General features: G+C 33.2%; 2 protein-coding genes and 1 long non-coding RNA gene across 3 annotated transcripts; 2 read left to right on the top strand and 1 right to left on the bottom strand.

Annotated features, from left to right (window-relative positions):
• Positions 1-5,418: 5,418 nt before the first annotated feature.
• Positions 5,419-6,597, top strand: LOC123901668. Its single transcript, XR_006807125.1, has 2 exons — positions 5,419-5,622; positions 5,847-6,597. It is a non-coding gene; the product is annotated as an uncharacterized LOC123901668 (long non-coding RNA).
• Positions 6,598-7,204: 607 nt separating this feature from the next.
• Positions 7,205-10,682, bottom strand: LOC123897124 (transcription initiation factor TFIID subunit 8-like). The gene is made up of 2 exons (XM_045947618.1): positions 9,424-10,682; positions 7,205-8,002 (listed from the first exon to the last, which is right to left on the bottom strand). Exon 1 carries the CDS (start codon positions 10,548-10,550, stop codon positions 9,462-9,464), a length of 1,089 nt encoding a protein of 362 aa, XP_045803574.1. The 5' UTR covers positions 10,551-10,682; the 3' UTR covers positions 7,205-8,002; positions 9,424-9,461.
• Positions 10,683-19,259: 8,577 nt separating this feature from the next.
• Positions 19,260-26,369, top strand: LOC123896580 (protein argonaute 10-like). The gene is made up of 21 exons (XM_045946953.1): positions 19,260-19,511; positions 20,202-20,668; positions 20,931-21,139; positions 21,631-21,780; positions 21,898-22,031; positions 22,240-22,349; positions 22,443-22,549; positions 22,631-22,769; positions 22,847-23,071; positions 23,176-23,247; positions 23,447-23,569; positions 23,664-23,823; positions 23,927-24,048; positions 24,239-24,376; positions 24,469-24,611; positions 24,695-24,757; positions 24,848-24,911; positions 24,998-25,133; positions 25,257-25,330; positions 25,508-25,634; positions 25,850-26,369. Exons 2-21 carry the CDS (start codon positions 20,246-20,248, stop codon positions 26,053-26,055), a joined length of 2,925 nt encoding a protein of 974 aa, XP_045802909.1. The 5' UTR covers positions 19,260-19,511; positions 20,202-20,245; the 3' UTR covers positions 26,056-26,369.
• The last annotated feature ends 209 nt before the right edge of the window (positions 26,370-26,578 follow it).

Raw genomic sequence — 26,578 nt, 5'->3', positions numbered from 1 at the left:
TCAAAACATGTAAAATATACTATCAGAAAAAAATGGATAAAATGAGAGTCAAGTGGCTACTAAACTAGTATTATAGTATAGTATATACTTCATTCGTCCCAAAATATAAATAAAAAGGGGTCAACAAAAGTGAATGTATTTGGACTAAATTTTAAACCAAATTCATCAATTTTTGTTGATCACTTTTTGCTTATATTTTGGGACGGAGGAAGTATAACAAAACAAGCACTAACTCAAGAATCCAATTTTGTCACAAAAAAACACTCAAGAATCCAATTATTAAGAGGGGATAGGTAAAATAATAGTACTACAAATTATCAATAGTACACTGTCTTTCCGAGACACCAAATATCACACAAACATAAACATTATTTTTGTAGATACTTGTTTTATTTTATACTTCCTCCGTCACAAATATTTAGTCCTGCTTATAAAAAAATAAATTTTTTTTAGTCCTTTTAACTTTTTAATTTTGTCCCAAAATTTTGGTCCTTTCAAGAAACCAAGACACAATTAATGATTTTTTATTATTTATACCCTTACATAAAGTAATGCATTCATTAAATGGATTTTCTATTTCTTAATAAAGTAAGGGTAAAAATTACTTAACTCAACAATTTTTGTTATTTCTTAATCCACGTGCAAGACTCTAAAAAAACCAAAGTTTTGGGAAGGAAGAAGTACATTAACTATTATTTTTAAAATTTATTTTGAATGTTTCAGCTCAACGTCTCTTGAATTACACTTTTTTTTTTCTTCATAAATAAGATATCCTCTACGCATAACTGCACAGATTAATTTTTCGAATCTCGTAAGATTCAAATAGGCAATAAACTCTCCTTAAGAGTTTTAACGCTACTGCATGTGCAAGTTGGGGATCAAACTCAGAATCTTAATTAAGTTAGAAAAGACTTATGCTATCTCAAATAAAACTGTTTCAAATGAAAATCTGATCTAAGTAACTTCTCTAAAAAATCGTTTTTATAACTAATTTTTTAAAATAACTTTTATTATGATAAAAAAAAACACTTTCACTTCTATCTATTTTATAACTTAATAGTAAGGTTTAGAGTTTGAATTCAAACATATAATAGCGTTAAAATTTTTAAAGAAACTTTATTGTCTATTTGAGTGTTACAAAATTAAAAATAAATAAATTAGTATTTGTTGTAACCCACAGAGGATACAACTTACACGAAAAATAAACACAAAATAATTCGTAATAAATGAACATTAAATATGTGTCAAAAAAAAATGAACATTAAATATAAAAAGCTATTGAGGGTTTAATAATTCATAATCAAAGAATATTCAGTTAAAAAAAAATAAAAAAAAATAGTGGTAATACTAGTACTGTTTTGCATGCCTCTATCAATCCATAATCGACACAAGTGAAAGCACCCAGCCAAAAAGAAACAAAATAAGCCAATAAAGTGGAAGCATCTTCACTGTGGTGGCTGCCAATAAACTTTACAAAATAATTCTATCTAAACGCAAATGGATTTTTTATTTATTTTTTGTGAAATGTTGAATGTAATAAAAAAAAGTACTATTTCTAATAGTTAAGTTAGTTTTTTATTTTTTATTTATTTTTTTTATTTATAAAAGTTAGTTTTTAACTAGTCATAAAGTCTTTTTTGATATAATTAAAAACTTACTTATAGATAATTCGCTATAAGTTCGTTCACCATCGACCAACTTATAAACTAAAGTATCTATTATCTTTTACCAAAAAGAGCATACATTTGTTTTAATATAGTTGTAAAAGAGCGATGCCTCAAATTTTCACACGTTGTTGGCAATATATGAATGTCCTTGTTACACTTAAGTTACCACGAATGTTCCTGATTTGAGATTCAAAAAGCAACATTGGACGACAGAGACAATATCCTAAGAAAAAGTGACCTCATCCGTTACCTAAGACCAATTGCTCATTCAATTCAACACCTGATGGCTCGTCAACATATTTTTTTATACATTTATAGTACAAGTGAGTGAACATTCCCTTCCTTGCGTCTTCATTCATTCATTCATATAAATTGATAAACATTTTTAAAGTGTTTGTGTGAGAAACAAACACTTCCATATCTACTCTCCCTCGATAACAAACCAATTCAATTCGTGTTTGAATATTATTTTTTTATATTATTCATTTTGAATTCAACATTTCCCCCGTCTTTGGTAGTATTGATATTTTTTAAGAGTGCATGCATCATGATTCATGTAGCATGCAATATTGACTACTAAACAAAAGTGTCATGCATGATCTTTTATTTTTTTGAAGAAGAGTTAATAATTATACACATGTACTATTTATATTTCACAGTTTATCAATGTTAACATTCTCCAAAATTTAATGGTCTCTTTCGTGTAGAATATAAGATATGATAAAGATCAAATTGAATAATTATTATAAGATAGTGTGGCAGAATAAACATTTATCTTAACATATTTTTGAAAAAGTGATGTGAAGTGAATATGAAGAAGTTTAGTGAAATAGTTTATGAAATTCTATTAAGTCACCTTAAAATAAGGATGAAAATAACAAATGTTTTTCTAACATCGTAAATTTGCGTAAATTTATATACATGTTTAGAAGTTTAAACTACTCCCTCCGTTTAATTAAAATATAAGTCAAAGTTAGTCAATAAAAATGAATGTATTTAATCTAAATATTTAATCAAATACATTAAGTTTATTTAGTTCATTTTTGCTTATATTTTGAGACGTAAAAGTCTAAAACTATTAGTACAAAAAGTAGTAGTCTAAAACCATTGGGTCAAAAACTAGTTCAGATAGGGGATTATCTTTTTTAAATTTTTGTCTCTTCTTTGTCCAATTTATGATTTGGTAATTCATCCATACAATTTTTTTTTGTCTGTGTAATCGATCTGGAAATTCAATTCTACCGTACAAAAATCAAACAAAGTTTTGCATGTGAGGGCTTAATTAATTAATTTTTTTTTATAAGGATGTCCTAATTAATTATTTGTAGGCAGGACGTAACTATAATATAAAATGTGTATATTGGCCCCACAAATATATATTTTTTACTTTAGCATCTTCACTAAAATTTAATTTTGTACCATAATTATTTAGTTGTTGTTTCCATTAAACTCGAATATTTGCTTAAATTAGTTTTTTTTTTCCACAATATTCCATTTTGTGTGTTGAGAAATATTTTAATCCCAATAAAAAATTAATATAATTTTGACTCACATTTAATTTTTTTTTTGGAGTAGGCCGATGAGGACGGTAGGAGATCGATAGTGAGAACATTATCTTTTGGTTCAATCGTTGGGTTGGGTGGTGGTTCTTTATACTTTAGATTTAAAGATATTTTTGACCTTTTTGTTGATAAAAATGTATCGGTGGTTGAAATTAACAGGTTGAGGTGGGTCCGAGTTAACAGGGAGGGGTGAAGGATCTTCACTGAAGGTGGTGTCGAAGATTATTTGATTGGGAGGAGAAACAGGTGGGGGAGTACGTGTTGCACTATTTCAGATAATTTTTTATTGCAAGTTAATATTTTTGAAGGGGGTGATTTGAAGACCAACACCTGACGAAGGCTACACAGTCACGGTGAAAGAGACTCGTAATATCTTGACTCAAGTTGAACAAGTCATTTTGGAAGAGATTAACATTATTTGGAATAAAATAGAGTAGTTACATTGAAAGTTTCTCTTTTTATTTGGGGTTATTGTCTAATCAAATTCCCACAAAAAATTAAAGTTTTGTTTTAATGTTAATCAAATTCCATTTAAAACTAAAAATTAAAAAATTTAGTTTTATTTGATGGGGCTATATTTTTGCCTGTTTTCTTTGAACTCTTTGTATCTTTATTTTTCTAGATATATCTTATATCAGAATGTATTTTCAATTTATTTTCTTTAGCTTCTTAAAAAAATGAGGAGTAAATTCGTAAGTTTTTAAGGGTCGCTTTGAACTATCACTCTTGTAAATTAATATTATACATTAATTGTTAACTCCCATTTTAAAAAAGAAATATATAGTTTGAATCAAGGGATTGGAACTGTTCCAGCCAGTTAAAGTAAAACAAAGCATATGGGTCTTTTCACTTTTGGTTATTTTACATGCTTAGTGCTGTACTAGTATGCTTCAACTAAATTAAAAACAAAAATAAATTGGGGCTACATATATTCTTTTTCACTTCGATCATATTTGTCGATAAGGGTAAATATATATATTTTTGTTTTTGCTAGTGATTGCATATTTGTATGATTGAGAGAGTTCTGTTTAAGCATGGAGCTTATCCCATATATTTGTTATATTATTGATTTGGCAAAGTATCATCAACAGCAAAATAGAAGCAAATGAAAAGTAATTTTCAAAAGAAAAAAAGAAAGAAAAAAGAAGTAAGGAAAAGTACGTAAATGATAACAAAATTAATAACATTATAAGTAAAGTAAAAGTAATTAACATTTTTGTACCAAAAAATAAAGGTAATTAACATTTATTTTATATTATTTACTTTGGTGGAAAAACATTTATTTATATTTTATACAACAAACATAACTTTTTTATTATTTATATTTTTGTAGTATAATGGAGTGGGCGGAGTGTAGTGGAATGGGGAATCTATCATTAAAGTTAAACTAATCTCATATAGACAACACTGCCTTCTGTCAAAAAAAAAAAAAAAAACTGCCTTATCAACAAAATTTTATTTGATAACAAGTGGACAATTAAATTTGATAAGCACTACACTATCAGTCAAAAAAGTTTTGCACATTTTCTTTATTTTGATATTTATTTTTATGTAAAGTAAATCTTAACTATATAATTGTTTATATGAGCGTTTAATATGATAATTACGTCGTAAGCTCTTATGCTTAATAAATTTAATATTGACTCGAATATCTAAATTAAAAAAAAAAGTGGGATACCTTAAAAAATAAGTGTGAAGAAGAAAAAAATACATTAAAAAATAGGAAGATAAGTTTAAGATTGACTCAAAAAATAAATTCTACAAAATATGTTAATATTGTGTAAAATGGAGTAGGTGGAATTTGAAGCGAGATATTTTTCATGTTAAGCCCAACGATAAGCTTATTAAAATAGGGCATAAGTAGCTTATGAAATTGTGATAAACACTTTTTGTTAATTTACCCAAACAATAATATAACGGCAACTGATAAGCTCACATAAGCTTAAAATAAGGCCCCGTTTGAATTAACTTATTTTTGAGCTTATGCAAACAACTTATACAATTTTTATGTGTTATTATAAGTTTGTCAAAGTAGTTTATGATAAAATAATTTATAAAAATACAATTTTTACTAATATTTATATTGCATAACCTCAAAAAGCCTAGCTTGCAACTATGTTTTCAATTTTAAGAAGATCATGTGGTACTGCTGTTTCTGTTTCTTCTTCTATTATTATTCCCAAGTTTGTTTCAAGTCTCTTTTCCTGGTGACTTTTGCAATAATCACTCAGATGCTATCGATTCATTCAATATACTCACTACTCTATCAAGGTGTTCTTCCCTCGCTGTTCTTTCCCTTTTCAAACAATTGGAACAATCACCCCAATTCTATCATCGTGTTGTCCCAGACATTCATACTTGGTCTATTCTCATCCAATGCCACTCTAGACAAGGTAACATGTCTTCAGCTATCTCTCTATTTCATAAAATCATCGATTCCGGTCATCATCCTACTACTCAAACTTTGAATGATCTTTTAGATGGTTTTTGTCGTATACACGACATTCATGCAGCAATGCTTTTTTATAATGATATCATACGTAAAAACAGCACCAATTTTGTATTGAACTATCATAGTTATCTTATTCTAATCGATGAATTATATGCGATTGCGGAGAAACCCAAATAGCCGTCGAGTTGTTGAGACATGCATTGCAGATTGACAAGGAACCAAAAGATGGTGGTTTTAGTCTCACTTGCTGCTTTAACTCAATCTTATTCAGACTCTGCAAAGATAGACTTTTAAGCAAAGCCTATGTTCTGAAATGATTCATGTCAACAACATCAAGCCTGATGGTACCACATATGTAAATCTAATCTATGGTCATTGCATATTCAGTCAATTTAAACAAGCACTTGCCTTGTTTAGACAAGCGGAGACATCAACATACTTGTATCCAACTCCTCACACTTTAGTTACGGAACAAGAGGTGAAATCTGCTAAAAGTGCAGCAGCTCTGATGATAAAAGGTGGTGTCAAACCTAATGCTGCTAGTTATCACTCTGTTATTGGTAGATTATACAAAGGAGGATCAACAAGTGTTGTTATGAATAAGATTGCACTAAAGGTGGAAGAGTTGGTACTTGCTGAACATTATCATTTGATATGAATAAATATGATTAAGCTAGGATGGTGCAAGATAACTTATTTGTGGAATGTAGATTACATGCTTTCTAGTTTTCTAATTTGAAGGAACATGCTTTTATTTTCTAAATTTAATAATGTCTGGATTTGAGCAATACATGTCCTTTAAACAGATAGGTATCCATGTTTCTTGTTTCATGCTCTTTGATTATGTATAAATACGCCTATGATTGTCTTGGCTTGTGACATTTTCTTGAAAGCCTTAATCAATTTTCTCTCACAATTATCAGTTTCAGTGTGTGTGAGTGCTTGAAGTTAAACTTTTTCTCTTCAACACTAACAATTGGTATCAGTGAGCAATGATGGTGGATTTTCTGGGACTGGGAATCTCATATGTTCAGATGAAGGTTTTGTTTGGTGCGCAAGAAGTTCTTGCAATTGTTCAAGTGGCCCATGTTAGCACCTGTCTTAGTATCTATAGTTTCGAATTGTACAACTCCTTTGTTTTCCCATAAGTGGTCACAGCACTAACTCGCAATGATTTAACCAATTACAGAGTAAATGTTAGAGAGAACCAATTACAGAGTAAGTGTTAGAGAGAGAATGTTGAAAATAACTTTCATAGCACCCAAATGTTTTTCATCCAAAACAATTTTGATGTGAACTTTTTTAAGAGAGACTAGCATGCTTGCTCATAACTTGCCATATACAAGGCTCATTCTCATCTTTTTTTTTGATATTCCAATGTGTATTGATCCTTTGATTTTTAAACCTTTGATTTTTTTTAATACCAATTAATGGGCAATTATTTTTAAATCCTCCGATATTAATCAAATGATCATGCTAACCGGTGCTTCTGAAACACTAGTTAAGAAAACAAAAAGAGAAAATTTTATACTGAAAAGAACATTTTAAAAATTTGACTACACAATTTTCAAGATACTTTTACTATATTTGATTTCCTAAACAAGAAATCAAATGCAACACAGGTGCTGCGCAAGTAGTGTTGTTTTATAAAAAGCGATTTGCTTTTACCCAAAACACCAGAAATCAAGGATTCCCTCCATCTAAGACAAGCACTGTGTTCATAATTTGAGATGGAAAAGGATTATCTTCACCTCATAGGGTGTGGTAATCTTGGATCCACAAGTATTGACTGCAATTGTAATAAGTCTAGCAATGTTAGCCATGAATCGAGTTGCCACGGGAGAAAGTTATCAGAATATGGACCAGTGTCCAATGGGATGGCGCCACTGTCAGTGAGAATTTTTTTTGCGAACTTGCAAATTCTATACATGGATCCATCCAAGAAATATCGAGTGGTATTTCAGAAGGACCATAATTGTATTTCAGAAAAAGGACCAGAACTTTCAGCATCAGCAGCATACTCTGGAATATTGATGTCTTCTGCAGGTGAAAACACAATGCACTCTTCTTGCTTATCACCCACGCTCTGCACTTTGATTTTTTATGGTGCCCTTGAGCACTAGCCAAAGTTTCAGAATTCTTGGTGTTTTCAAGGTCAACCAAATTGAGAATTTTTTTTAGGCTTAAAATGTTACTCCAGTGAGAGTTTGTAAACAAGAGATCTTTCGGCTATGTCAAACTTCTCTTCTTTCTTTCTTCTGATCCAAACCTTTAGCTTATGATAGATAGAACTGAGCTGGTAAATTTGCTGCCGACCAGACCTATATCAAGTCACAAACATAAATCACATGCAATATCTTCACATAGTTACTTGGATGAGAACGAACCTTCGACCGGATATAAAACTCTACGGTCTTAATTTTGGGGAGTCATCATAAATAATTAGCAGGATATATTTTTATGCATTGTCGGTCAGTTAATTGCATCCGACAAACAGTTAAAAACAAATACAAAACTGATGAAACATGTATTATTTAGATGGAACTCAGTGTAGTTAACTTCAAGAGAAAAAGAAAAGATCAGAAACTTGGACCGGCTAGAAATATGTTCAGAGATATACGTAGATATGGATTATACTGCACAAGCAGCGAGTAGAATCTGTTGGACATTTGCTATTGTGTTCAAATTTTAGCTCTAATCCATGCCAACTAACAGTTTTGGTTTCATGATTACTTCTGCTGATCGGGAAAGAATCACAGACTAATGTTTGTAGAAGAAGCATAAATCTCTATAGAGAATTTAGTTTTAAGGACATTTTTATTGAAGAAAAACAGCTGCAATCCCTTTTCCACTGCGTGCTTATATGAAGAAGATATCAGTCTCAGGTAAGAGACTACAAGAACAAATAAGAATAAGAAATCTATAATAAAACAGAAATGAAAATCTACAGACAAATTTCACCCTAGCTTCTCATCTCATGCACACCTACGATTGCAATCTGGTGGATCAGACTAGAATCACAGGAAAATCATAAAATCAACGGGATCGGTGATTTCAACCTAGTAATGGTGGTGGATAAAGAGTAGAATCACTGAAGATGTAAAATCAGTGGGATCAGTATTCCGACCTAGTAATTCTTCAGGCCCCACAATCAATTTTACACTCTATCTGCCCACTTGTTTCACAGCTCATCCAAATTACAAATCTAACAACTCAAACATAAAACAATATTTCCGCAATTAATTTTCTAAAATCAATTTTCCTTGAAGTCATTTGACCTCCCTTTCATTCCCTCTTAACTTCCAAATCTCCTCTATTTCCATTACTCTACTATTCCAACCCTTTTTCCCATGAAAAGCCCAAGACAGACTTGACAAGCAACAGAACTTGACCATGATAGTCGTGGATGCAATCACATCATGATCATGAAAACTGAAGACAAATGTGGCTGATCCAGACGCAACTGCATAGACTCCGAAAACTGGTGAATTATGGCTGCCAGCCAGAAACCCGTCATATAAATATGGTGTTGAGGCTGAAGCCGAAAACCAGGGCCGGTTTATATGTGAGTGCAAAGTGACCAATAGCACAATGCTATCAATCTGTTAATTCTCTAATATTACAATAATCAAAGACCTCCATGTTTAAAAATATGTACAACACCAACCAACTAGAGCTATACCAGCAAAAAATGGAAACAAATGTAAGTGTAAATTCTAAATGTAAGTGACAAAATCCTCACCAGAAAATCTGCAAGCCCTCAACTTCAGACTCAAGAACCTATAAGAGAGTGAGTTCTTGTGGATTCTCCATAGACTGCCTAAGAATATATTCAGCTCTCCTTTTCTTATCATCTCTTTCATCTTCTCTACCAACCAAAGATATCGCTTGCAAAGCACCCTTCTTCTTATTTCTATCATCGAAAGACTCCCCAATGAACTTTTTCCCAGTTCTAAACTTGAAATGCACAGTAGGCCTCGAAGTAGCAGCAGGAATAACCTTCTTTCCCCCTTCAATCTCATCATCATCGTCATCACACAAAACACCACCACCCCCTAGCTTCTCAATTGCAGGAGCAAATGCCTCCAACACCGAAACACGGTCACCATCAACAATCGGTAGCTTAGTCGGCAAAACAACCGGAGCAACATCTACATCTGCATCTTCATCAGGATCACTTCTTGTTTTTGTTCTTGTTGTTTCTGTGGATTCGTTTCGATTACGGTTACTGTTACTGTTACTAAGCAACAAACGCTTCTGCAAATTCAACAATGATCTCTCAGCCTTTCTACGCTGTCTAGCTTGTTCAACCTTATCCTCACGAGGATCAGAGACTCTTTCATCCCACACAGGAGTATGAATGTAAGTATGAGGATCCGGTAATGCCGGTAACCACGGTGGAATATGCTTTGCCGGTGGAGTTTCACCCATTTGTACAAAACTCGGAATGATTCTCCGTTCACGAATCACCGGAAAATGAGGAATCGGTTGAGCAAAAGGAATTTCAGGCATAGATTCAGCGTAATTCATAATTTCTTTCATACCGTTTGAAAACCCTCGAGGAGCTTCTAAATCTTCCCAAGCACGAATCAAATCGAATAAACTGCATTCTGATCTACCTGCGAGGTTGGAGTAGAATTTCGCCGTTTTGCTGAAGTCGATTAGGTAACGGATTATGATGTCGGAGAAGGATTCAAGAGCGGAGTCTTTGACGGCGTGAAAACCTGTGGCTTCACATAGTTGTGCCACCGCGATTTTTGCCGTTGCTCGGCCGAAGTCGTCGTCGGAAGCTCTTGTTCTGTCGGTTGTGTTTTTTGGAGGCGAAATTAGGGTTTTGGTATTGATTTGGGATTGTTCGTTCGGTGTCATTGAAGAGAAGAAAGAAGACAAACAAATCGGAGGAATGGTTTGAGAGAGAGTACTTGAGACGTTGTGGGATGTGTCAGGGTGAAATGTGAAAACCGGATAGGCGATCCAAAAAAATTTCAAAAACTGAATATTGAAAATAGCCATGGCAATATATAAGGAGTGTTCATGGTTGTGGGTCGATCCGCAAACCCGCTAGGGATGGCAGAAAAACCCAAACCCGTGAGACCCACCCGAACCCAAACCCAAGTCAACGGGCGAAACCCGAATTGACTGGGTTTGGGTTTGGGTTTGGGTGACACCCGAAAATATGGGTGTGGGTTTGGTATCACTCAAACCCACACCCGAAACCCATACACCCACCCGAAACATGTTAAAATTACCTAAATACCCCCACATATATATATATATATATATATATATAAGTGTAAAAGTAAAATTAGGTTTTTCACAAACCACAAACCAAAATTGTGTTTGAATTTTGCTTGAAAGTTGGAAGAACTTAATTTTGGTTTAGTTGTAATTTAATTTCTTGAAAGACTATTTTGTAATTTTAAATTCCCTTGTAATTTTAAACCTATGTTTTTGCTAAGTGATTGACAATATGTTTAAATTCCATTGTTTTTGCTTAAATTTACCTTGTTTTGCTTAAATTTGCAAAGTAGTACAAAATGTGTTGTGGGTTTGGGTTTGGGTGTAAAAAACCCGAACCCAATGGGTGTGGGCGTGGGTGTGATTTTGCCACCCGAACAGATTTGGGTTTGGGTTTGGGTTTGGGTGTTGATTTCGGGTGTGGGTTTGATATCACTCAAACCCGCACCCGTGGGCGCCCATTGCCATCCCTAAAACCCGCTAACTAATCCGATTCAATCCATTAATTATCCGTATCCGTTCATTTATGAGTAGTAGAATCCGACTAAACTCATTGTATCTACAGGTAATTGTATCCACTCGTACACTCAACCTGATGACAAATGACACTTATATTTTTAAATACAAAAATCATAATTGTATAGAATTGAAAAATCTACCTATTTAACACCGTGAATCAGATCTTAGCTATTCCGGCGCGTACTGATTTGGATGGTCAAGATACCATTGGGTGGGGAGAAAAAACCACAAGAAACTTCACGGTTCAGAGCGCTTATAAACTTCAGAGAAGGCATTATCAACCTTTAGATGGAGAGTGGAAGGGTTTTGTGGTCTTGGAAAGGCTCTCATCGAATTCAAACTTTTGTTTGGATCTCTGCCCATGAGCGACTTCTCACCAATTATCGTACGAGTAAATGGGGTGTTGGCATTTTCCCTTTATGTTACAATTGTGAAACCAAAGATGAGACAATTATTCATGTGTTAAGGGACTGCCCAAATGCAACACAAATATGACTCAAATTAATTCCTTGGAAACATATCAATTTTTGAAGAAGACTTTCAACGCCCACACAACCCGACTTTTACTACTCTCAAGGTGGCAAAAGAGATTGAAGGGTGTTCTCAGGTCCCCGAAAGCAACATAAAAAGTGACATTATCTACATTGGTTGGAAAAGTCCTTAAGAAGGGTGGATCAAACTCAACTGTGATGGATCTCAAAATGATAGGGTGAACTTTGTTGGGTGTGGAGGGTTGTTAAGTGACTCGAATGGAAAGTGGATCAAGGGCTACTCTCGAAAAATTGGATCTTGCGATGCGCTTCATGCAGAGATGTTTGGCATGTACTTAGGAATGAACTTTGCTTGGTGGTAGAAAATCACTCATCTCCATGTTGAAAGTGATTCTAAAGTGTTGATAGATATGGTGACTGATAGAGTTAAGCTCAATGAAAACACCCCCACTTTGAAACAAAATAGTTTCCGACTTTTAATTTATTTTAATAAAAAAGTATGTTAAAACGCAATCCAAGTTCATATACCGATGAAGTAGGATGGAGATACTCGAATTCCATGGGATACTCAAACCTCATTAGATATGAATTCAATGTTCTACTTTACATCTCCGTTGAGAATTGAGACAGGTGTGAGGATATCCAAATTTTATGAGTTTGGGTTTGGAAAGGAAAAAATATGTCTCCAGCCCCATTCCTGCCGACAAATATATAAATTTTGAAAATGTAAAAATAAATACACCAATTCCATGTGTGGGGGTGGAAAAGAAAATTTTGAAAAATATTATATAGCCCATTATACGTCCATTGGGTCGGTAGTCCAATAATGTAGATGGCCTTTCATATTCTACTCTCCCGATTTTGCCCTTTATCAGGTTCACTAACCTTGATTAGGTTCACATATTGTCGAGGTTAATCTATAATAAACAAAATTCACCACAAAAAAAAAAAACCTATAGAATTTCATGGGCTGCTTCAAACAAGTGCCTCCGGAAATTTCAAAAATACTCCCTTCTTTATTTAAGCAGCAAACTCAAGGGTGCAAAAACTGAAGAAAAAAATAGTTCACATCTTAGAATGTGAATTTTATAAAATCTATAATATTTTTGTATTTGTCACCCTTCCTTCATCTCTATTTAATAAAATTCGGCATCCTAGAATAATTACGAGTTCTGTTACGAACACTATTTCACCCTATTTTGTATCCTCTTCGGATAATTCCGAGTTCCGGGTTATAAAATTGAGTAGGTAGTTGGCCCTCAAATGAACAATTGTTAGGTTTCACGGTAGACCATCTTGATAGATAGGTCTATGACTTTGACTATGATGAATCAATACTTCAAAATTATTTGAAATTTTAGCTATGATTGACAATGCATTTTGAAAGTAAAATTGTTTTGCTTTTCTTCGACTTTAAAGGTATAATTTGAATGGTGTTAATTTGATTAAGAAAATGCATGTTGATCAAGTAGTTTTGCGTCTAATTTATCAATCTCACGTCCAAATTTGTTTTTACTGCAGTTTTAAGTAGTTAATACCTCCCAAATATATAAGATCTTTTTACATTATTTTTAATTACTAGACACTACTGTTCATAATGAACAGCATGTTAAAGTGGTTCACCGCAGGGGTATTTGGCTGAATAATAATACGGTAATTGGTTTCTATTAAAAAAAGAAAATAATATTTGGTCTAAAGACAAACAAGATGAAAAGGGAGTTAAAGTGAAAGTACATGGTCTTGTTTTAGGGGCTTTCTGAGCATTTCTGTTTTGAATTAATGATGAAAGTTTTTGGTGCCTTCTGATACCGACATAAGCTGTATTTTGGTTCAAAGTTGGAAATGAATTCAGACGCAGGAAGGCTTCTGCTTCTACAGTGAAAATTAAACATGTTTTTGGCATTGGTTGTGTGACTATTCAGAATATTATGGAGCAACACAACTTACTTTAAAATTACACTATTAATAAAGTGATAATTGCATGTTCTATCTAACGTGCATAAGATAGCTTTGCATTATTATTTGAACATATAATTTTTTTGACAATGTATCCTACATGCTGTATAAAAATATAGTATCATTTATAACTATCAATGTATCTTACACGCTGTATATGATGGAGAGGAAGGAAGGAATTTTAATGAGGGGAGGGAAAGGAGGGGAGGAGTTTTAATTATTTATGTGTTTGGTTCAAAATAAAAGAGGGGAGGGGAGAGAAGAGATTTGGACTACATATTTGTTTAATTCAGAGGGGGAGATGAGAGATTTTAAAATTAGTTTACTTTTTTATCCTGTGTAATCTTAACATAGTTTCATAATTTTAAAACTATATTTCATATAGTAAAAAAAAATTATACTTCATAAATAACTTTGTTAAGAAAAATAAAAAATAAACTTAGAAAATTACGTAAAAAAAATAACAAACAACATGCTTGTAATACGTAACAAGAACATATTTGAAAAGAAAAGATGTTTATGTAACATATAAAAAAAAAACTTACTTAAAAAAGAAATGGATATAAGAAATTAGCACAAAAGTTTTTATGCAAGGTAAAAAAATTTACTGAGTAAATTTTTTGAAGCAGGAAAAAAAATACTGAGTATATGTAACAAAAAGATTTGAAAAAAAAAAGGTTAGAAGTTAGAACATACAAAATACTGAAATAGGATAGTTTTGGCATTTTAAAATAATTATGAGGACAATTATGTTAATATAATTAAAATCATAATAACAAATCTTCTCTCCCCTCCCCTCCAAATCCCTCCAATTTGGGGGGAAGCAAAAATTGGGTTTTGGAGGGATTTTGCTCACCTCATCTCACCTCCCCTCTCCTCCTAAAAACTGAACCAAACACAATTAATTTAAAATATCCGCTCACCTCCCCTCCCCTCCAAAATCCCCGAACCAAATAGACCCTTACTATTAGACCAAATCTAATGGCTTATAATTTGTTTATGACAAATTCTCCGCATAAGACTAACTCGGTTAGTCTAACTATATGAGTTGAGAATTGAGATGTTGAAGAAATATTATAAGATCTTGCAATTATTATACCAACTATGGGTGCAGGGCACAAACCAGAAAAGTTATGTGTATATTTTGTACTCCTAGTAGTAAACAATTATAATATTTACACACACAACTTGAAGGCGTGCATTGGCAAACAAGAACCTATGACTAATGACATTAAATTAATGATCCATATTTAACAAAGACATAATTACTGCTCATAGTGAGTATTAGTATAATACTACTATTTATGGCATGGCATGGCATGGCATTTGACAACCTCGTTTCATCATACAAAGTATCTATAAGGAGGATTTCAAATACATTCTAAGTATCCATCCACATTTTTTTATTCCTCTTAACCATGATTATTCCCTCACGTGTATATCACTTCCTCGTTTCACACCTGTTTCTAATTCATCTATACTATTTCATTAACATTCTGCACCTCTCTTGTTGGCATCCCTGCCTTTATGCAACTTAATGCTTAACTTACATAGTACTATACTAGTACATTAGAAAAAAGCTCCAATTGCCGGCTCATGCTAGGGTGAGAGACCATCTCATATCTCTCACCCGTGCACACTATGAGCAATTATTAAATACCGTTAGATTAAATGTGATACATGATATTATGGTGTACCGTCAGTATTATATTTATTTTAATTTTTGGGAAAAAGTTTTCAATTTTTTCGGAAAAAAGTTTTCGATATTTTTTTGGGAATTTTTTTTTTCATTTTTTGGGAAAAAAAGTTTCGATTTCAGATAAAAACAATTTCAGAGTTTTTTTTTGAAAAAAAGTTTCCGATCTTTTGTTGGAAAAAAGTTTCGGATATTTTTCGATTTTTTTTCTAGAAAAAGTTCCGATATTTTATTCGGATATCAGAAAAAAAAGTTTCAAATATTTTCGAGAATTTTTTTTTGGAAACAATGTTCCCGATTTATTCGGGGAAAACAGTTTCGAAATGTTCACCTAAAAAAATATTGCTGATATACAAAAGAGAGTGTAAAAATAAAAAAAAATTATATAATACTGACGGTACACTATAATATCATGCATCAGATTCAATCCGATGCATAAAACTTGTGATGCACCGGTGAGAGATATGAGATGGTCTCTCACCCTAGCATGAGCCCCAATGGCTTAGTGTGTTTGAATTCACGTTAGAAAGACAAAAGTGACTCTAAGACATAAAATTGTTTTTGATATGTTTTGGGTAACTACGATTGCAACACTAATTTGAAGTTATATATAGTTTGCAAGTTTTAACGCCAAACATGATTTTTATGTAAAAAAGGGAGCTTCAACATACAAAATTATCAAAATATACACGGTGATTTTAAATAAGTCACAATCAATTGTCACTCGATAAGATGAGTAAGTGAGATACTTATATCGGTTTGTAAATTCTACTTCAACTAGCTAATATTATTGAGATCGTAAAAATACATATTTTTCATTGTTACCCGAGTTCAAACTAATAATCTTTTGTTCGTGTGTGTGTGAATTTTTGTATAATAGTTCTAATACCGGTCTAAAAAATACTTTCACCCGATGGGAAAAATGTTTAAATTAGTTCAAAGGTTACATAGGTTCATTGTGTTGGGTTTTAAGTGTGACTGGTGTGGTTAAGTCTCACATCGACTATATATGTATACCTTAAGGTTTTAGGTTGGAATGTAGCGTCTCCCTCTCTTACTCCATTATTTCTTCCGAGCTTCCCCGAACTCCCAACACATCGATTATACGAAAGTTTAAAGTTTCCTCGGGTCATCTACAAGTACTACTAATACAGACTGAGTTACACACCATTCTACAAAAGAAGCCAACATCATCGAAGTGGGTGGCATATAGGCTGCAATATAGCAGTACAAAATGTGCGATATTGGGATGTGTTTGTTGTGTTGTGTTGTGTTGTGTCTTTGGAAGAGAGAAGGTCCCACCACACGCACTTGTTCATTCTTTGGTTGCTTGGGAAGTCTCACCCCACCACTACAAAGCATCATCAATCTCAAACATGCCCTTTCTTTGTCCACAACCACGACACGACCATAGTACAAATAAAACAAACAAACAAACAAACCCACATTATTTAATTTTAAAATGACAAAAACAAATCCCGAAGCCTAAAAAAGGAACCGGTCTTGCCCATCATCCAACACTTTCATCATCTTTGTCCTTACTACACTTCTATATAGTTTTTCAAGCAAAATAATTCACTACTATAGTTTTTATTTTAGGTAACAAATCACTATACTTTGTAGTATGCTATATAAATAAATGAAATACATATATAACCATACATGTCCACATGCGGGAACAAAATAAGCCCATGCCTTGTATGAAAAACAAATCTCAGTGACTCTAAGTGCATTAAATGTGCTATGGATACTTGTGTTGTGAGTGAGTATGGTACCAAAGGAAAAAGACTAGTCAATTTGGATTATTATATGCATGTAATGTAAGTATATGGTCCTCACAAAACTTTAATGTCTGATAAAATTCTCCCAGTTTGAGATTGTGTAGTAGTAATAATAATAGTGAGTGGTCCTGGCGTCACGCACCACACTATTATAGTGCTTGGGTTCAATGGCCTCAACTTGAATTATTGAACAACAATGTACTGGACACTGGAGTAGTATAGTAGTACATTATATATGTTTGGTGTTTGTTCAAAAAATAATACTAGTATACGTTTGGTGTCAAACTTGGGGGAAGGACTCATTTGATAAATAAGCTCTATCAAAAATCAAAATCAAATCAAAATCCATAACAATTAACATATGTGAAATTTTCTGGTATTGACACAATACAATGATTAGGTCATGTACACCATACAATTTCACCAAGTAGTAGCACCATAAGAAAACCTCCCTCCTCCCACTAATTAAAAAGTCCCTTTCCTCACGAATCTAATATGATTTGAAACAAATTAAATGAACAGTGAAGATCCCTTCGGGCACATCAGTCAACAAGATAATGCCCGTAGACTGCCATAGTGCCATGTACTGAATCAGAATTACTCACAAAACTAGTAGTACAATATTGTTACATATATGTTTCTTTGTCTTAACCTAATGTTGTTGGGTGAAGTACCTTCTTAATCCAACCATATAACATTACTCAATCCAAAATGTGACTGTGGATTAGCAAAGCGTGAGGCACGGACACGCAACCTGATTTAAAATCGATATGAGCCATAACACATTAAAGCATTCAGATGGATGTAGAGGTTGGATTTCGGGACAATAATGAGAACAAATCGATTATGAACAGTTGCATATGAGACTGCGAGGGAGTGTATGTCTCTAAAATTTATATTTTGATAATTGAGATCGATTGAACAATCAATACGATGTAAATTGTTATTTTCTTCTCTCTCTCTCAATCTCTTATTCCCTTTGCTTTGGATTTTTTATCCATTTTTTGTTATAGGAGATAAATGTTATATTATAAACTTATAATTTATGAAGGAGAAATATTCTAATATATATTTTAGATATATTTTTTATTTTTCATCTACTTGATCTATTGTTGTCCTGTTCATTAGGTCGAGTAGATGGACTCTTATAAGATTATTTGACCCATGTAATTGGTTTGAAAAAGATTATGTTACTTGCAATTCAATTTATTATCTTTAATTATCTACTATCTATGTTCTTCGTCCTAGATTCATAGATAAATGCACATATTTATGAATTGTTCTCAAGAATTTTATGCCTTGTAGCAACGCTTTAAAATATCGATTTTGGATAATTAATCTAATTAGTACTAGGGATAGTAACATTGAACTCGTGATTAGAGACTATAGAATTAACGGCCACTGAATTAATGCGTTCATGAATTCAAATTTCGCTCGAGGGCAGGTGTCTTTAATTGAGTATGGTGATTTTAGTATGCGAAAGCACATAAGCTATAAGACACATGTTCAGTTTAGTAAAAAATAACGAATAGCTAATAAGCCGGTTTACATCAGATGAACTTATAACAAATAGCTCCTAAGTTAGCTTTTATTTAACTTATAGTGAATAAACTAACCGACTGAATTTGTAATGTTTGATAAAATTAACCATGTCGAAAGGGTAGTACTGTACTTGAACCAGCAAGCACAATCAGCAAAGGAAGAAAAAAACACCGCAATTGAAATTGTTCTTTGTTTTCTTTACATATGGTTGCTTCAAAATCTAGAGTAACTCTTTTGGACTCATTGCTAGCTACTAGTACGAGTACTTCTATCTCCATGCGTAGAACCAAATATCTTTATTTTTTAGTTTTGCGTTTATCATAAATAGGCATGGTAGGTAGGTACATGACATCCCCGAGGAGGCTGCGCAAGAAACCGAAGAGAGAGAGAGAGAGAGAGAGAGAGAAGTTTAAAAGCAAGAAAGAGAGAGAAAGAGAGAAAAGGCTTTTACACGTGATTAAGAAAGTAGCAAAAGTGCTTTGCATGCGTGTATAACTTCATCATAATCACCATCATCTTCATTTTCTCTTCCCTCTTCCATTTTCTCTCTATACCCTTCTAATACAGATACTTTCCAACTCATTATTTTTCAATCAACTTCTAGTGGGTGAGTTCAAGTTTTCTTTTTTTCATCATTTTCATGGTGATTTTGCTGTCTTTCCTCTCAATGTTTTGTTTTTTGTTTTTCTTGAGGTTGTTTTTTGTTTTCTCTTCTCCAGAGTTTCATGATCTGTCCTGTATTTAATAATGCAGGTTTCAATTTTGTCTTAAAAAAATCCATACTTTAATTTGTTCTATTGATTTTTGGTAGGGAAGCTCAAAATGTTGTATAATCACATTTTATTATTTATTAATTATTTATTCTCTTCCTTGTTCATAGTCATTGGCTTCTTCACTGAACAATCAAAATGTTCTTTTTTGTCTTTTTCTATTAGCTTAATTTTTTGAGCTGCAAACTTGCATTGGGACTCATTTACTACTCATCTTGTTTTTTTTTTTTTATTATTTTCAACTTTAAATAGTTGAAAGCTGATGTGAAAATTCATTTATTTTTTTATTTTTTTTTTGCTTATTTCACTATAAGCTTATTTTTGGATTTTCTTCCTGAAATATGGGTAAAAAGTTGAATTTCAGTTTTGCAAAAAATTGGTAATGCTTGGGTCTTTAAACAATGATTGTTCTCATAGTACATGAATTAGTTACCACTCATGATTCATGAATAGTGTGTGTCAACTCAATTACATGTTTTTTGTTTGTTCTGTATTTTATAGCTGAAACAATTGGTACTGTTTGGCAGATATATAATAATCAAAAGCTAGAAGCAAAAATTTGAAAGCCAAGATGCCAGTGAGACAAATGAAAGAAAGCTCAGAGCAACACATTGTGATTAAAACCAATTTGCAAAACCCTAATAAGATTCCACCAAAGGCTTCTCAAAATGGAAAAGCTCCACCACCAAATTCAGTAGAAAACCATAGTCAAATTTCACCTCAAGCAAGGAACAAAGGAAGAAGAAGAGGAAGAGGTGGAAGAAAATCTGATCAAGTAGAAATTTTGATGAGACCAAGTTCAAGACCATGTACTGCAATAACAAGTATTTCAAATGGTTACAATTCTAGTAACATTGATGTTGGTTTTCCTACTTCAAACAAGTCTTTGAACTTTGCTCCTAGACCTGGATTTGGAACAGTTGGGACAAAATGTATTGTGAAGGCTAATCACTTCTTTGCAGAGTTACCAGACAAGGACTTAAACCAATATGATGTAAGATCTTTTTCCTTGGTATTAGTATTACTATTATTACTATTTACCACAAAACCGAAAAAGTGATTAAATAGTATTTAAGTTCTTCCTGTGATTTTCCTCTTATAGGGAGGGGGTTCTGATTTTTGCAGTCCTTTATTTGTTGTGCTATTTATGAGACTTAAATTTGGTCTGAAGCTTTTGTTCCTATTGTTGCTTTTGCTTTAACTTAATGTCATAACTCATAATAATGTGTTTGTTGGTTTGGTTAATTTTATTGAAGGTTACTATTACCCCTGAAGTGTCATCAAGAACAGTAAACAGGTCCATTATAGCTGAGCTTGTGAGGTTGTATAAAGAGTCTGACTTAGGGATGAGGCTTCCAGCTTATGATGGCAGAAAAAGTCTGTATACTGCAGGACAGCTACCCTTTTCCTGGAAAGATTTTAAGATTAAGCTTGTTGATGAAGAGGATGGAGTTAATGGCCCCAAGTAAGGATTTATAATTTATTGCCTATAATCGGATCACACAGAGAGATTAAGGATTTGGATTTATTGCAGTCGCAAATTCATGCAGTTCGTACATCGGTGGCCCTGGATCAAGATCCGACAATGCAATATCAAACAGATTTTGATTATTTTTTTAAACTCTAAAATACGCCGGCGTGAAATCTTGACCACCCAAACGTTATCCAACGACCATCCACGTGTTATATTTTAAGAGACTGCCATCAATGTGTTGACTGTGTGAGTGCGTGAGATTTGTGACCGCAGACAATCCAAATCCAAGAGATTGCCCTTTTTATTTTTAATGCATTGATTGATAACTTAAAAAAGCTACCTTTTCAATAAATGTTTTCTATTTGTTATTTCTTTTGATATGTGAGGCACAATATAGCATTTGTCAAAATAAAATAGTTTTTTTGATATGTTTGAATAAGTTCCATTTCAGCTAACACCTTTTGGCCATTTTTTTCTTCCAGAAGGGTAAAGGAGTACAGAGTGGTGATCAAGTTTGTTGCTAGAGCAAACTTGCATCATTTGGGCCAGTTTCTAGCTGGTAAGCGTGCCGAAGCACCGCAGGAGGCGCTTCAAATTCTTGATATTGTCCTAAGAGAGCTATCAACTAAGAGGTAGTGTTGTCCTAGTCATTCATGTGTGGTTTAAATTTTGAACTTCAAGAAATGATATATTGAGTAAGTGTGAAGATTAAGTTCTTATTTATCTTACAAAGACTTCATTTTCTAAAGGTATTGCCCCATTGGGAGGTCTTTCTTTTCACCTGATATAAGAAAACCACAACGGCTTGGAGAGGGATTGGAATCATGGTGTGGATTCTACCAGAGCATAAGGCCTACTCAGATGGGCCTTTCCCTCAATATTGGTATATTACAACCAACATTGATTATAATAGTATAGGTAGTATAATAATTAATGTACTTCCTCGGGATTAAATATAAGCAAAAAGTACATATATTTGGTCCACCGTCCACCAGCTACATGTATTTTTTTTGCTATATTTTTAAGTCCAGAGCGAGTACAATTTAACTCTTGCATTTCTTTTCATTTGGCTTTGTTAATGCATTTTACAGATATGGCATCTGCTGCGTTCATCGAGCCTCTTCCAGTTGTAGAATTTGTTGGTCAGCTGCTAGGAAAAGACGTGCTGTCCAGGCCATTGTCGGATGCTGATCGAATCAAGGTACATAGTGATATGGAGAGAGCATGTGAAGTCGTCTATTATGTTATCATTATTGTTCTTTTTTAAAGAACAGTTTTTTTTTATGCCTAACAGATTAAGAAAGGCCTTAGAGGAGTTAAAGTTGAAGTAACACACAGAGGAAGTGTAAGAAGAAAATATCGTGTTTCAGGGTTAACTTCTCAACCAACAAGAGAGCTTGTGTAAGTTGTTTTTCTCAATAATCAAACTAGTTATAATGATTTTGCATTAGATTAATTTGTAATGTTGATTTATTCGTTTAGGTTTCCTGTTGATGAGAATTCAACTATGAAGTCAGTAGTTGAATATTTTCAAGAGATGTATGGTTTCACGATTCAATATACTCACCTTCCTTGCCTTCAAGTAGGCAACCAAAAGAAGGCTAATTACTTGCCTATGGAGGTTTGGAAAGTACCTTGTAATTCAAGTAACTATTCAATAGTGTTTTTATTTATTCTTGTGTGCTTATGGTTCTCCAGGCATGCAAAATTGTTGAAGGGCAACGTTATACGAAAAGATTGAATGAAAAGCAAATTACTTCTCTATTGAAAGTTACTTGTCAGAGACCCCGCGATCGGGAAAATGACATTTTACAAACCGTTCAACATAATGCTTATGACCAAGATCCTTATGCAAAGGAATTTGGAATTAACATCAGCGAGAAGCTAGCTTCTGTCGAAGCTCGAATTCTTCCTGCTCCTTGGGTAATGTGCTTCTCCTTCTAAAGATCTTGTTTGTCATATACCAAAAATATAATTTATCTTCTTTTTTTGTACTATCCATTGATTTAAATCACTTTCGTCTGCAGCTTAAATATCACGAAAGTGGGAAAGAAAAGAACTGTTTACCCCATGTTGGCCAGTGGAATATGATGAATAAGGTATTTTGTTTCATTGATATAAATTAGACATATTTGATCTATCCCTCAGTTATTATTGTATAGTTTATAATCATGACATTGTCCAATTTATTTGAAATAATGAAACATTAACATATCTACAATTCTTGGTTGGTCTTGTGATTTTCTGGCATGGCTTGTATTACTGATATCTATGTCTCCTAATTCTTGAATGACACAGAAAATGATTAATGGAATGGCTGTTAACCGGTGGGCATGCATAAATTTCTCACGGAGCGTGCAAGATAGTGTTACTCGCACTTTTTGTAATGATCTCGCTCTAATGTGTCAAGTATCTGGCATGGTAGTTTTCTATCTATTTTATTATATCTTCTTTCCGCTTTATAAGTACAGAAATAAAATTTCTGATATCCAATAACATGTTTTTTACCCCATAGGAATTTAATTTGGAGCCTGTTATACCTATCTACAATGCGAAGCCTGAGCAAGTGGAGAAAGCTTTGAAGCATGTTTACCATGTGTCAACAAACAAAACTAAAGGAAAGGAATTGGAGCTTTTGCTAGCAATATTGCCAGACAATAATGGTTCTCTCTATGGTATGCCACATACTAGTATGTTGATATAGTAACAAAATTGTCATATGGTATCAATCGTCGAATTTAAAATGCTGAGTTTTCATATAATCATCCTTTTTTTCAGGTGATCTCAAGCGAATCTGTGAAACTGACCTTGGTTTAATTTCACAATGCTGTCTTACAAAGCATGTCTTCAAAATCACTAAACAGTATTTGGCTAATGTGTCTCTGAAGATCAATGTTAAGGTTTGTTCGCTCTCACAATCACATGAAATTGCATATATTCTTGTGTAAAACATTGTTTACATTCTACTTTTTATCTTTCTTTAGAAAATGTAGTTTGCTTTGATTTTTAATATTCATATAAAAACTTATCTCAGGTCTATAAATGCTTCCAATTATTAAATAATGTTTATTTACCGGCTTCTTGTTGCAGATGGGGGGTAGAAACACTGTTCTTCTTGACGCTGTAAGCTATAGAATACCATTGGTTAGCGACATTCCAACCATAATTTTTGGAGCAGATGTTACACACCCTGAAAATGGAGAAGACACTAGCCCCTCAATAGCAGCTGTATTAATCTAATATTTTTTATCTTTATTTTCGTAACATTGCAACGGTTATTGACTTTTCTTAGCAACTGATACATGCTTTCGAATCTATAGGTAGTAGCGTCCCAAGATTGGCCCGAAGTGACAAAATATGCTGGTTTAGTATGTGCTCAAGCTCATAGACAAGAACTTATACAAGATTTATACAAAACTTGGCATGATCCTGTTCGAGGCACAGTTAGTGGCGGCATGATAAGGTAAAAATACTTAATTGTAATATGAATTTTACTTTGTTAGTTTTGAGTTTTGACATAAGTTGCTTAACCTTTTTATTGTGCAGAGATTTACTGATTTCCTATAGAAAAGCAACGGGACAAAAGCCGCTACGAATTATATTTTACAGGTCCTTATGTTTAATTTATGATTCAATATTTATAATGCATGTTGATGAAAGTGATAGTATATTGGAGTATTAACAAATGTATTTAAACAGGGATGGTGTAAGTGAAGGACAATTTTACCAAGTTTTACTTTATGAGTTGGACGCAATCCGGAAGGTCAATGTCGTCAATATCTTTCTTTTATCGTACATTTATATTCTTTTCATAACAAAAACATGTTCTGATAAGAAATATCTTTGCAGGCATGTGCATCCTTAGAACCAAACTATCAGCCTCCAGTAACTTTCATCATTGTACAAAAAAGACATCATACTCGGTTATTCCCAAACAACCATAGAGACAGGAGTAGCACAGATAAGAGTGGAAATATATTGCCTGGTAAGTTCAAATTGCTATAGTGCAAATTTACATAAACTAATTTCTGAATTCTTGATTATTTTTTTTCTAAAATTATTGTCTAAAACCATTGAACAATTTTCTTAATATAAATTTGTCTTTCAGGGACTGTTGTCGATACTAAAATTTGCCATCCAACGGAATTTGATTTTTATCTCTGCAGTCATGCTGGCATCCAGGTAGATACTATTCTGATTCGATGTTTAGCACCTAAATGATTCTCAAGATAAAGTAGTTATTTAATTTTAAGAGAAAAATGAACCCAAAGTGTAATTCAGTTATCTTGGATAATGGTTTAGAACACAAATCTAACTTGTTATTTTTCCTTTACTATGAATTTTGCTTCACAAACGCAGGGTACTAGTCGGCCAGCTCACTATCATGTTCTATGGGACGAAAACAATTTCACAGCAGATGGAATCCAATCTTTAACAAACAATCTTTGTTATACATATGCTAGGTGCACACGATCCGTATCCATTGGTAAGCCTATTTTTCATTAAACACCAATATTTTCTATTTTTGCTCGAGTTATGATGCTTGAAGCCTTGACGCCATACTCTCAAGACTAGTTGAGGAAGCTACAAGTTTTACAACATGATCGAACATTTTAACCTTCTTTCAATAGAGTAAAAAATGTTCCATTTCATTATACTTTTGTCCAAACCTTAAGTTGCTGCAAAATTCTTTTTGTGCAGTTCCACCAGCATATTATGCACATTTAGCAGCTTTTCGAGCCCGTTTCTATATGGAACCAGAAATGCAACAAGAGAATGGTTCTTCAGGTGATGGTAATTCTAGTCATAATAGTTCCAAGGGAACAACAAGAGCAGCTGGAGAATGTGGTGTTAAGCCATTACCAGCTTTGAAAGATAATGTTAAGAGAGTGATGTTTTACTGTTAAAACTACTTTAGTTGGCATTGTAAAGAGTATTCTGTGTCAATCTTCATTTTAGGAAATTTTGCTTAAAGGCTTTTACAGATGTTAAGGGGAAGTTTTTCTAATTAGTCTTACAGAAACATTAAGCCAACAAATCGTGTTTATTCTGCACCATAGCTGAAGGAAAATGAGTCAAGTCAGTGTAACATTTCTTTGACATTTCTCCATGTAAATACTCAACCAAAAATATTACTAGGAAAAAAAATGATTATATGTGCTATCCCATGGGAGTTTCATGCACAAATTTAATTTGAATACCGTCACTGTTATTTGATTCATTTGTTTCTGCATTTGTGTAAGAAACTCACTGAACTTTCATTGGAGTCTTAGCATGGGTGAATCCCACATCGACTAGAATACAAAGAAAGTGAATGTTTATAAGCCTCATACACAGGTGCATTTTGCCGAGCTGGGTAACATCAGCTTGTAACCCAAGTGGGGGCATTAATGTGGTGGAACATGGCTCAGGTTTCATTGGGTTGGGTTG

This window comes from Trifolium pratense, linkage group LG1 (assembly GCF_020283565.1).
Source record: "Trifolium pratense cultivar HEN17-A07 linkage group LG1, ARS_RC_1.1, whole genome shotgun sequence".
Lineage (NCBI taxonomy): Eukaryota > Viridiplantae > Streptophyta > Magnoliopsida > Fabales > Fabaceae > Trifolium > Trifolium pratense.
The sequence above is the reverse complement of the archived record's forward strand: the minus strand, read 5'-3'. Positions and strand labels throughout refer to the sequence as shown.